This window comes from Nasonia vitripennis, assembly GCF_009193385.2.
Source record: "Nasonia vitripennis strain AsymCx chromosome 2 unlocalized genomic scaffold, Nvit_psr_1.1 chr2_random0002, whole genome shotgun sequence".
NCBI classification, from domain to species: Eukaryota; Metazoa; Arthropoda; class Insecta; order Hymenoptera; family Pteromalidae; genus Nasonia; species Nasonia vitripennis.
The window spans coordinates 1,423,094-1,437,230 of record NW_022279608.1 but is presented as its reverse complement, the minus strand read 5'-3'; the positions used below and the strand labels follow the sequence as shown (position 1 = coordinate 1,437,230).

At 35.5% G+C, this 14,137-nt stretch overlaps 1 protein-coding gene across 16 annotated transcripts in view; it reads right to left on the bottom strand.

Moving 5' to 3' along the window:
• LOC100680429 (protein unc-79 homolog) overlaps positions 1–14,137 on the bottom strand; it is a 2,400,004-nt gene that overhangs the window by 1,636,143 nt on the left and 749,724 nt on the right. For all 16 annotated transcript variants that reach the window (XR_004345182.1, XR_004345183.1, XR_004345184.1 and 13 more), the window contains one exon: positions 10,821–10,990. Coding sequence is in view for 13 of the 16 variants with exons in the window: in XM_031923950.1 (XP_031779810.1) it covers positions 10,821–10,990 (170 nt within the window). In the remaining 3 variants the exon portion in view is untranslated. The remainder of the gene's footprint in view (positions 1–10,820; positions 10,991–14,137) is intronic.

Genomic DNA, 14,137 nt, shown 5'->3' with positions numbered 1-14,137 from the left:
ATATTTAATACAGCCAACATTCTATGAAAGTAGTAATAGCTTCTAGTACACAGGACCAGTTTTAAATTATAGAATAAAATAGAAATAAATTTTGAATATCAAAAAATGTTTTCAAACTCTTTGTTATTATTTGATGACAGTATTAATCATATTAACAAAATCTAACAGTAAAATAATATTAATTAAACTTTTGTTAATTAACACCTTGTACTGCGCAGTCAATCTCGCTCCGCTTCACGAGCAGCCGCACGTCGCGCGCTAAATTTCTCCAAGCACGACTCGTCCAGCGAGAGCATGCAGCACAGCCCGCCTCCAGCGCGCCAGAACCCGGGCGGCTTTTTCGAGCAGCAGGACATCGTCCTGGAACAAAATCGAATTCAACCAAACCCGCCCGCAGCAGCCAACGACGCACTGCGCACGCCACCTGCTGGCCAAGCGGTGCCGCAAGACCCGCGAAACATAAACAAAGATCACGCGCTCGACGTCGAGACGGTTATGCGATGCAAACTTCCCAATTATTGGATTTTCAATCCCCGTCTCTGGTTTGCACAGGCCGAGTCAGCATTTGACTCTCACCGGATCCGTAGCGACACGCAGAAATATAACCTGCTGGTCGCCCATCTACCACCAGAAGTGTCTCAGGAGGTATCCAATGTCATCCTCGCCCCGCCTGCAGAGCTTCGCTACGAATCGCTGAAAACAGCCGTCCTGCTGCGCCTCGCCGTCTCAGCCGACCATCAGCGGCACCACCTATTGAACGAGGTTCAGATCGGCGACCGAAAACCCACGCAGTTACTCCGATACATGCGGTGTCTCGCCGGTACGGCCATCACAGACGAAGCACTACGAGTATCGCATAGTCTGACTCCACGGAGCCGAGTAAACAGTATAGTATGCGCTTAGCGTATATACGCGAGGCATGCGCACTATGCTCGCGTTTGCTCGAGCTTGTCTCGTTGCACGAAATCGTCGTCAACCAGTAGATGGCGTGACAAGTACCTTTTTTATGTATTACGACTGTATGAATTCACATATTACAACACGATTTAATCCGAGGGTTAGTATAATTTTTGGTCATAATTTATGGACTAAATGTTATCCTCCTGGAAGGATAAGCGGATACCTACGTGACATGGGTAGTGAGTATGGGCACTGTTATGGGGACCCCTTATTTATAACAGTGTATTCTAATAGTGGATAGTATTTTAACTAACGTTTGGAGTTTTTAATGCAGTAAAACTTTTGTCCTTATCTTACTCTTCATGGCTTTTCTGCGCGCTGTTACGTAGGGCGCTCGGGTTTCGTGAGATGCGATCTCTGCACTCTTTCGTTCGGTGGTTCTTCTCTTGGTAGGGTTTTCTGCCATGGTTGCATTTTTTTTATCTGGTTTTCGTGGCTTTGCCGATGATTCCGAGCAGCTTGGCAATGTTAATCGTGCCCTGCTCGACTGCGTTTTGTTCCTGCTAATCCTATTTACTTTTATTCAGTCTACAATGGATCTGCTACGGTTTATCCTCGGTTTTCTCACTATTCTAAGTAGAGGTTGCAAAGTGCCTTAGCAGCCGGCAGTAAGTACTGCAGTGATTACGTTTTTCTTGGCCTGCTCTTCCTCTATTTATTCTGGGTATGTGTGTGTGTGTGTGAGTTTGTGTGTGTTGTAGGGCTCTTTGTCATAGATTGCGTTTGGAAGTGACAAGGATAGTTCGGGCAGCGAGGTTAGGAGCTGCGAAGATGAAGGAGAGAACGAGGGTAAGGCTATTGACGTTTCGGACAGGGTTTCCGAGGGTGACGTAGCGGATGAGGAGGAAGATGAGCCTCTTTCCCTAGATTGCTACTGTATTCCTAGCTGAGAGCAAATAGTCAACGGACGCTGCGTTGTGTGCATGGAGTCGTTGGATGAAATTGCCTCCATGACGCTTACTTAAACCCTGGTTGGCATTTTGGTGAGTTTTTGTTGTAGAAAAATATATCGTTTTGTATGTATTTTGTGTCCTGATTTTAATTAGATTTTCTTTTTCTTAATTTCAGGTGTCCCAGTGCAGCGTTGGTCCGGTCCAGTTCCACGCCCGAGGAGAGACTGATCCCGGAGTCTGGGTGGAGTGCCATAACGAGACCTGGGATCAACCTGGCTCGAATATGATCTGCCTGGTCTGTCATGCGCTTCGAGGCTCACCTCCAGAGCTCATTTCTCTCAAGAGTTGTGGGATAAGATTCTATTGAGTTATGCTGAACCTCTCTATGATCTTTTCATATCGTGATTTGAATGATTCTTATTTTGTTTAATTGTATGCCTGGATTCGGAAGCCACTGCCCGTCCTCTTTACTCCGGCTGAGGTAGAGGCTTTGACTGCTGCCAGATTTTTCTGATCTGTCAGCAGTCTGCCTCCACGTAACGTAAGTCGAGAGGTGTCAGCAAGCCATATTTTTGATAACCCATTTTCTTTAAAAAATTTATTTTTGCTTTAAATAATACTAGCGAAAAACGCTTGCTTCGCTAGCGATTTACAAATTAATTAAAATGATATTTAATTATTTGACGTGGCATTCTTAAATATATTGTTGAATATTAGATGTACATTCGATGGTAGTTAATTCTTGTAAAACGTTTTGAAATGCTTTAATCAGATTGCCAGATTGATAAATTCTAATCAATTAAAAGCATCTAATCGATTTCAAAAACGTTCCGCGAGAATTAATTACCCTCGAGTATAAATAAATATATTCAATACAGCCAACATTCTATAAAAGTAGTTATAGCTATTCGTACAAAGGACCGGTTTTAAAATTATGGAATAAAATAGAAATAAATTTTCAATATTAAAAAATGTTTTTAAACTCTTTGTAATTATTAACAGTATTAATTATATTAACAACATCTAATAATAAAATGATATTAATTAAACATTTTTTTTTATTTACATTTATAATATAATGTAAGTTGTAGGATTATAACAATCGTAACATTCATATGCTGTACTGAAATGTTATACATAATACAATATTTACTTTTATATTAATTGATAACGATATCTTAAATCACTAGTGAAAAATAAAAATAAAAACAATTGAAGAAAATGTTATGAACTGCAGATCATAGCAGAAAAATGTCGAAATTGGGACACACATAACAGTAATTCTTTGTTGTCTTCAGTTTTATTAAGTTAGCTAGATTCTTCAGTTGAATTGATTTTTTTCAGATATGAAATTTTACGATTGTGTAAATATGTAAAAAAATTAATACAACAGACAAAAACTATTTATAAGTGAAGACAACAGTTTTTTCATGGTTCAAAACTTCTTCATTTATAATTATTGTCTTCTACATTCACTAGTTTATTCCCAATCAAAACAGCTATCTTCGGATTTCTTTACATTTTTCTTAACTTTATATTTATATACTTAACGACATATACAGAGGCAAACACACTTAGCAAATCTACTCATATTCCGCGAACGGATTGGTAAAGCAATTGATTAAGTGACTTGCACTAGGCGAATTATATTCACCCAATCACTTATTCGCACAATAATCGGATTTTACACACTACACGCAATACAAGCACACCTGTCCACGCACCGTATAATTCTATAATTCCGCACCTAAATGCAACTTTCACGACTGACTCGACACACGTACATAATAACGCTCTGAATCCGCAAAACTTAAGGGGGCATACCACCTTTGAAATTAAAATAAAAATTTTTCATTAAAAATTTATAAATACTTATATAAATGAACCAAATTTTTATTACTATTCTTAGACATAATTACCTTTATTTTGATGGTTTTAGACTTTCTATATACCTCTATAATATCTACGTATAGTAGGGTGTAGTAGGGGTAGTAGTTCATAATTCACTTACCGTAAGATTCCAAAGGAACGAATGGCCTAAATGAGCTCAAACTCTAGGATATTGTTTAAAAGTACATTAGTTATGGTATGAATGAGGGGATTTGGTTTAAATTTGATAGAAAAAGTTTTATAAGCATATTACTGATTTTTTTATCAATTTTTGATTAATTTTATTATAACTATCATGTAACTTTTTTTCTATGAAATTTAAACCAAATCCACTCATTCATACCATAACCAATGTGCTCTCGAGGAAGAGGCAAGAAGAGGTCAAGAAGATTTCTAGGAGCAACATGCGAGGATGAACCTGCCAACAGGACAAGACCTTTGAGTTCAGCAAGAAAAATACAAACTCCAGCAGCGGAAGGAACCTCTGCAGTTAGGAATAGATTAATTGATATCAACATTCTATTTCCTGCTCTCGAGGAACTTTTGATTTGCAAACAATGCCATGGTCAAGTTAAACTTGGCGAATCTGAAGCTCAAGGATTAGTATCCAAGATTGAAGTATTATGCATTAAGTGTGGTCAGTTGGCGTCTAGAACCATGCTTGGGAGAACAATAGAAGAGCAGTGGTTACTTTTCGTGCTCTTGGACTTGGACACGCTTGTCTATCAACATTTTGTGGGTTGATGGACTGCTTGAATCTCATGACTCAGTCTGCATATGATACAATCAACGAATAATTTAGTGAAGTACGTGAGAAAGTTGCCAAGGACTCTATGAAGACTGCAGTGATAGAAGAAAAAGTCGCTACAGAAACTGGAGCACCGGGATCAAACATTTGGAGGTTAGACTAGTAATTTTCTGCAGTTTTAACTTGAAGATTCTGCACAGTGACCGAAGAAAAGATAAGTATAAAGTGTTATTATTATCAAGGATAAAATAACCTTTTTATCACATTTTTATAACAATTCATAAAATGCCTTTTTTTGGTTGCAGGTAAGAAAAGACGCACAGAACCCAGAGTTATAAGTGAATATACCTCATAATTGCTGAAAGTCAAGGTTTATGTGTGTGGAACATAGAAAACTTGGTCCCAATAAATTTGGTAAGCACTAATTAAAGTTACACTTTCAACAATTTTCATAAACTTTAAAGTTGATTTTCTCTAAATGTTGTTTTTACTGATTTCAATTCACTGTCCGTAGGATTCCAAGTGAACGGATGGTTATTTTGGGCTCAAACTTAAAGGAGATACTTTGTACACCTGTAGTTCTGGTATGAATGCAGGGATTTTGATTTAAATGTTTAGAAAATGTTTTATACACAAAAAGGTGCCAGAATAAGCGAAAAAAAGAAAAAAATGCAGTTTTTTCATCGCCAAATCATTTCTAAACATTCAAATTAAAATCCCTGAATTCATGCCAAAACTACAAGTGTACAAAGTATCCTCCTTGAGTTTGAGCCCAAAAGAACCATTCGTTTACTTGGAATCCTACGGACAGTGACAAAGTTTACAAATTCTTGCACCGAGTGCCACAATGGGCCAGCAGGAATAATGAAGGTTTTAGCATGATAAAATTAAAGGTATTTATGCTAAATATATCTATTAAAAATTTCAAATGATTTACTTAAAATTTATAAATTTTTCTCAGTTCTTTTTTTCAGGGTTTAAAAGTGTTGTGTCCCCTTAAGCTTGCATCAGTAAAAGACAAAGATTTGCACTTACAACTTTTCTCGCTACAAACAGAAGCGATGCTTTATACATACATTGTTGCAATACAGCTCACCGTCCTATCAAAATAACTGCATGTGGAATTATTCTAGCGCATCACAGCTGAGCAATCAAACGACAATATAGTCAATGAAAATGACTAAAAACCTATATAGTCTATACCAGATGGCCGAGTATCAGCGTTCCTCGTGAAGCAGAGGCATATATTTTTGCATACAGCTTAATTATTATTTTCATAATTATATGCATATATACATGATTGCTACAAAATGTAGCATAATAATGTAATGCCGTAGCAAAATTACACGAAACAACTTATATATTATTAGGAGAAGTCGAAAATAATTATAACTTGAGTATGTATTCTATGACATTTAGAGTAAATTTTTATGAACATATTATATTTTTCTAAAATGTTTTTTCTACTACTGCTTTCTTGCACAAGAAAGTATGGTTACTTGTATAATAAGCACACCGTTCATTACATCATTTACTTACATATTAGTTAAGAGTAAATTCAAGAAAGATGTAATTGATTAATATCTTACAGGGAAAATATTTCGTGAAGTAATTGTATTAATTATAACTATAATATTTTATAGCACAGTGTGGCTTAAATCCGCGTTTAAGTCACGCCTATCCGTGACCGAAGTAGTCCATTATGTTACCGTGAGGTTAGCGCACGAGCGTAGCGAGTCAGATTACGGATAGGCGTGATTTGGCTGATTTAAGCAGATGTGCTATAAAACTGTATACAATACTTGTAAACTAAGCAGCCCATTAGTACACGGCGTTTTATCATATTTACGCATCATATATATGTTTATCATATATACGTATCATATTTACTGGATTGGATTTTTGATGCGCCACTTCCACAGAGACTACTTCCTTAACTTTCCTAGTCCGTTAAGCGTAGTTTTCTTGTCGCTTATCTACCTGGCTTGGTGACATTGCCTCACGCTTATTCAGCGTTTTTGTCATCACCGCGTTTAATGCTTCTATCGTCTGTGATGCCTTCTCCTCCTTCTGGATATGCTGCTGGTTCGGTAACATTTTCGCTTTACTTAGCATCAATCCAAGGCTCTCCTTGCTTTTTTCCAGCGCCACTTGTCCTTTTTGAAGATACTTAACCCGGATCATAATAGCCGATAGATCGCTTTAAACAAACTTATAAATGTTGGATGCGTTTAACAACATTATCCATAGAGTCGAGCCTGTCTCGGATCTTCTCCCATATGCTTTCTTGTTCTTGCTCAGCATCCCGAATTGTATTCCAGATCTCAAGAGCTCTTTTTTCTGCTTTCTCTTCTTGCTTGGTTAAATTATTTATGCTCAATAATAGTCTTTATATCGGTATGTGTCCGACCACTCTCGATTCCCCCGTCTATGGAGGCAGCTGACATGGCCCCAACACATGACTGTAAGCGGTGCAAGATTGCTCTAGCCCACCTTTGCTCTCTCGAACCTCCCACCTCGAACAAAGTGCTTGGCTCTCTGGAGAGTTTCTGGTAGACATCAAGCAACATCACGCACTCGCTCGAGCCGGTTGACCGAAACTAGCTAGGTAACCGGCCTCCCATCTTGCTGTCAGCGGGAGCCAAAGATGGTTCGGGTCACTTCGGCACGCAACCGTAGGTCTTGTAAGTACAATAAAGATCAATACGAAAAGAAATGAGAAGCAATGCGCAAGAAAGAAACTTATTAGAAGTCCAATAAGTTTCTTTTTTGCACAATGCTTCTTTTTCACATTATTTCTTTGATTTTTTATTACTTTTTGTTTAATCATATTGGTTTTCTGTTATTTCCTTTTTAAATTTTCTTTTGTTCTTTATGCTTTTAACAGTTTTTACTTTTTTCATAATCCATTCTTTTTCGTAATGCTTCTTTTTTACGTTCTTCTTATTATTCATCGTTACTTGTCTTTTGTATTTTCTCCAACTTTCGTTGTCTTATAGCTTATTTTGGTTTAGCCGCTTTGCATATTTTATTATTTTTGATTTGATTATTTACATAAGTTAAATTAAATTTTTCTAAATCTAGTGTTTTAAGAATTCAATTTGTTGCATTGTCAATCGTTATGTCATCATCTACTTCCATATCAAAAGTAGAATGTTTGCTATTCCTTTTATTTTTATAGTACATGTCTTTTATTCTTTGTAGTTCTTCTTGTAATTGTTTTTATATTTTTATTTTTATATAATTTTTATTCTTCAGAATTGAAATATAAATTGACTTTATTGAGATTGCATTTACGAGCAAGGTTTCTTTGAATTGTATGACAGAAAAGACGTTGTTTGTATTACAATTAGATATATTCTGTAAAATTGGAAACATATCAATGTGACGCGTTTCATACATTTTTAATAAATATGAACGCATATGAGAAATATTAAAATTTGAGATTACATGGGCATGTATTATAAAACATTGCAACCGCAAAAGCTATCGCACAAATACCACAATCATAGCAATTAGTTTGTGATTGAACTGTCTTATAACGTATTTTCTATTCTGCAATACTTGGAATGCAATCTATGAATACAAACTTCATGCTCATCCTTTAAATTTTTTGAGTTTAAACTATAATATATATGTATAACTTTATTATTATAATTTATACAAATCCAATGACCACTATCAGACTTTTCAGAAAACAATATTTGTATGTATTCACTATGTATTGGAACTGGAATAATACTGTCAAGGTTTTGTATATTTATAGTTTCATATCAAAATAATATATATATATATATATATATATATATATATATATATATATATATATATATATATATATATATATATATATATATATATATATATATATATATATATATATATATATATATATATATATATATATATATATATATATATATATATTAGTGGGGCTTCGCCCCCCTGCTCGCTTCGCTTGCCAACCCCCCAATTTTATATTTATAAAAGTTTATAAGCTGATTTTAATATAAATAAACCCAATTATCTTTGTATGATAATCGATTAACGTTACGTATTAATATAGTTTATTATAAATAAATTAATTTACCTACTAATGTATTTAGTGGGTAATCAATTATTTTTAATATAATAATTTGTTTTACAATATTATTTATTTTATTTAATTTGCGAAAATTCTTATGTTAAGTCTTATACACTTATTTTTGTTCAGGTTTAATATTTCTTTTAACTATATTTTGTTGTAATTTTCTACTTTATCTTTTAATAAATGTTGTACTATCGTTGTACTAATTTTGATTTTATTGATTGTTTTGATTTTAATTATGTTCTAATATATTTATAATTTTTGCTGAGATTTCGATTAAATATTCTAATCGATTTTTATGAACTATTTTCACGAATATCAAATTTTACTATATTCATGTTTTTTATTAATCGTTAACCACTATTAATCGTCATCTGTCTAGTGTCTACGTTGATTAACTAAGGTAAAATCTTTTTTTATTTTAATTTATAAATATTCTTTTTAATTAAATAAAATATTATAAATTTAATTTAAGATGGAAAATCAAGATACTTCACATTGTCCTCCGTCATCTCTCCGGCCACCGCCTTTACAACAACCTCAGCGGCCACCTCCTTCACAATTTCCGCCGCCTGAACAGGGCAGAGGCGCAATACCGCGAGATTTAAGACCTGTTCGGGGTCGCAGAGTTGCCCATCATGAATCACGAAATGGTTTGTATTGAAATACACTTTCTATTATACTTTAATGTTCATTAAACTTATTTTTAAAATATACTTTTTGTTTGACAGCTGATGTAAGGATTAATCCTTATCACAGAAATTTGGAAAATGCCGCGGTGTTTATTGCTAAATTTATTAGTGCTATCAACAAAGAAACTGAGAATTATTTAATTAATAGAAGAAATAGACAACATCAAGAGGAAGATAGAGAGTGAAATTGTAGTTATACAAAAAATAAACACCTCAGTAAAATATATTTAGTTTGTTAATTATAAACAAAATGTTTATTTATACTTATTTCTACTACTTACTAATACTTACTTTTAAATGTATAAATAAATAAAGTTATAATTTATATTTATATATTCATGTTATAGATATTTGTTAAATTATGTTAATGAAACTTAATTTTATCATCGTATTATATGTAATTGAAATTATAATGACTATTTGAATCAATTTTTATGTTTTACGATTATATAAATCTTTTTTTTTTAAGTTTCTTTTTTGATTGTTTTATTTAAATTTATGTTAATAACTATATCAATAATAATTAGGAATATACATGTTTGAATGTAACATAAATTATATGTTTAAATTTATGTTATAAACTATGAAATTTATTTAATTTAATTAAAAAGCAAATTTGAAGAAGAAAAAATTGATTCATATAGTCGTTTGGTCATAAAGATTGATTAGTATTTGAAATACATTAAAAACATGAAGGAGTATGGTGGGGGGTAGTGGGGGGTGGCGGGGAGGAGGTATATGCATTTTCAATAATCACGTAAAAATGAAAGAATTTTACGTTATTTGGTGGGGGGTGGGTCGCAGCCACTGCTACTTTCTCGTCGTTTACTCAAAAAATAAACGACTTACTTAGACACATTTACTCTCTCATTCATACAGGCAGCCTTGAGACGCTCTACCCCGACTGTGTCGAACGTCGTTCTTGCACGGCAAAATTTTGCCGTGTTACAATACATACGTGCATACATGCAGATATACATTCTTCAAAAGCCTATTTTCTTGTCTCAGGAACCTTGAAAATATCGAAATCTTTTAAAGTCTTTGATATCGAAATTATTATTATCACAAAGCTTTTATTTAAAGAAAGTATAAACACACACAGATACACACAAATAGCTATCCACACGGACATTATCTAAAAACCCATGATTTAAACTCTAAACACCTTCGAAAACGTTTCTATGGAGTTTTAGCAATACTAAAAACTTTCATATTACAAAGCTTGTTCTAGAAGGAAGAAATACATATTAGTTTTAGAAAATCATTAGATATCATGTAGGAACCATGTGAAAAGCACATAGGAACCTTATAGAATACTTTTAACCTTATAGAAACCATGTAGTTTTGCTGCTTAAAAATCTTTGTAAAATATCATAAGGTTTCTAAATAGTTTACATTAGATTTTACGTAGTAACAACGAAAGGACTATGTAGGATTTTCATGATTTTTCTTTGCGAGACAATGTTAGACTTGTTTACGTGGAAACCAAATATTTTTTCAAAACGTATAAGTAATATTAGCATTGATCCTATTTGGTTTTAATCACTTACCACAAAAAGCTTGTGAACGAATTGTAGTTGTTCAGGTAACTCTGTTAAGCAAAATCTAAATTTTCCCATTGATGTATGCCAGAAGTTCTCCATATCATCTTTATCATCAACAAGTAGATGATTATTTTCTCCAATGAGATTAGGTTTATCCACATTGACTGTTGCAGTTGCTAATTAGAAAAAATGATAATATTGTATTTTTTTAAATCAAATGTATCAGGTCAAAATACTTGTTTTATCCGCGTATTACATATTAGTCGTTATATGTTATAATCTATGGACAATAAAATATCAAATTTCATTGAGTAGTTGTAATATTATTTGATTAGATTAATACAAAGTTAAAGGCCTTTAATATCCGCGCGCGGGAGCCCGTAATCCCGTATGTATCGCGTTTTGCGGGTGGCGGATGGTGGAGTGTTTGCTTCAAAGGGTAGATACTTCAAAGGGTAGATCAAAAATAAAATATGCTTCGTGGATCAAATCAGACTGACGTGTTTGCCGTGCGGTGCGACACGTGAGCTGCCATAGGGAAATCCTGGATGGGAATACAATCTAATAGTCTTTCCTTAAGACCTAGGGCTGCGTACTGAAGTGACATGAACCATCTTTGGCTTTTACTGGCGGAAAAGCGGGAGGCTGGTTACTGAGCTAGTATTGGTCAATTAGTTTAAGCAAGCGCGTGATGTCGTGTGACGTTAATTGTCGTTAACTCTTCCGAGAGCTAATAATCTTTGTTCGGGGTAGGAAACTGGAGAGAGCGGAGGTGGGCTAGGGCGATAGCGCGTGTTATACTCTGGCATAACGTAGCCAGTCTAGCACCGCCTTCAGTCATGCATTGGGGTCATGTTAGCTACTTCCATAGACGGAGGGATCTAGGTGGTCAGACGCATGCTGGATTAAAAAAAAATCATCTACAAGAAGAAGACCATGATTAAACATTAAGGGAATTCACAGGAAACTCTGAAAGTAGACACCCTAAAGGTACCAACAATGCTAGAGAGTAGATACCTAATCCAAAAGGCAGGCAGTAGCACCAGTATTTGCAGCACCTCAAGCGTTGCAGAATACCGATACGAGTCAAGCGCACTATCAGGTAAAGAGATCCAGAAAGCGTTAAAAGAATAGCTACAAGATTATGTCAGCTTGCGAAACAAGCTACAAGAACGTAAACGAACAGCCAGAGAAATGACTAAAACTCTGGATGAGCAGAGGAATGAAAATACCACGATAAAAGAGGGACTGCCTGCAATAAGATCCATCATGATCAAATCTCTTACGCTTCTCGTCAAGATGAAGAATGATGGAAAAAGCTCTACCCTCAAAAAGTTAGAGAAGACATTTTGAAAAGAACAATGCTGCTTAGGTACAGGCACGTTGAAGAGCGATACAAAAGCCCTGATAAAGTGTGTTTTATGCAGAGACGCTCAGTTATCTAAAGGTTAGACGGCGCATACCCTAGGCATCAGAGCGTGCGAGTCTTTCGGGAAGAAACTAAATGCTAGTGGGACCCAAAGGTAATGGCGCAAATTCTCGGATCTAATCTGCACAGAAGCAGGCTGTACGAGAGTAACACCACTACTTATTGTAGACCAGGTTTTGGGAAATTCATACCGGATATAACTTTTGCGAGCGAAATGACACTGCATAAAATAAAGGACCGGCACCTTGCGGACGAATATACAGCTAGCAACCACCAAAGATATTTTCTTTAACATCAACGGGGATCCTGTAAAAGCGACAAGGAGAAAGCATAATTGGACACCAAGATGGAACACCCGACGTATGAACCAAGAAGTCCTCCTAAAGGTGATCCGAAGTGCAGAACTCTCATACAACAGATTGCTTCACAAATAATGCAATCAGGAAGGAGCTGTGACGCTCGTCGCCTCTCCTCCTCGTGACCCTCGTCGCCTTGACCTGCTCTAGATTCGGGATGGTCGTCTTCTTTTCGCCTCGCTCCTCACTCACCTACGCTCTCACACACACACCCACTCTCACGGCTCCTTTCACTTGCGTACGCGCTATCGCGAATATACTCGTGACTTCGACACTCAAAACACTTCACAATGTGAACAACGAATTGCGTGTAACTGTCACTTCAAAGTGCGTCTCGGGCAACGGTCAAAAAAGAAGTGACGCACCGAGCCGCTTCGGCTCGGCCAATCAGCGCTCGCAAATCAGCTAGTCCCCACGACCGCGCTCAACTCGCTCCCCGACTAGCCTGAAATCGCCCCTTCCTCCGACGGCTCGACTTCCCGCTCACTCTTGATCCGCACCCAGCAACCTGCTCCTCTGCGACGCTTAACGCGCTTTCCTGCTTACTTACGCTAACATTTTTAGCGAATTCTCAGAAAAACAAAGAACACTCATATGAGTTAGGAAGTGCGACTCCTAGCTCCTAGGAAACTACCCGAGTTAGCCGTTAATATCGTCACTACTGACCCTTAAAGGTACTACCGAATTACCAAAGACGGCCGTCTCTGGTAGAATACCGCGAATATTGTAATCTATTTACTAAATATTCAGGAAGCGTGCCCTTCACTGGGACCCACCGCGCAAAGGCCTTGTGTTACCAACTTGTACATACTTATACCAAAGATTTCTCTTATATATGTATATATATATATATATTTATTTATTTATTTATTTATTTTGGCTATACTCCCCCACACCGTCCCCCTCACATCCCCCTACAGCCCCACCACTCGGCACCCCCACAAAATAACGTAAAAATCGTTCATTTTTATGTTATTTTTAAAAATTTCAATGCCCCCCACCACATACGCCCTTACCCCCCCCCCCACACAGAAATAACACAAATTTGTTATGATTAACTTAATCAAAATGTATTGTTAGTTCTATTTTTAAAGTTTAACATTTATTTTGAGCATATTTAGAGACTGCTTTTTGCGTTATCGGGCTTGAGACCGTCATATTTGAAGAGAACTTTATAAGACAATTTATTTATATTCATTAAGTTTTACATTCATTAAGTTGTAGGTGAATAAGTGAGTTTAAAGAACTTAATGTATTATTAGAAATAATCATAATTATATAATTATCATAATCATCATCATTTAGTGAAACAATAATAGACATTTTTCACCCTGTTGGAGATAGAAAGAAGTATACTTATAAACGGAAAATATAACCAACAATAGACAGTTTTCCATACCACCTAAGGTGTACTGTCAGAAGCACATTATATCAAATCCATGAACTTTAGGCGCGTTTATTTTTTTTTGCTTTTTTTTATATTATTGTATAAAAATTACCAATAATTCCATATAATTTTATGACATCAAATTATACTA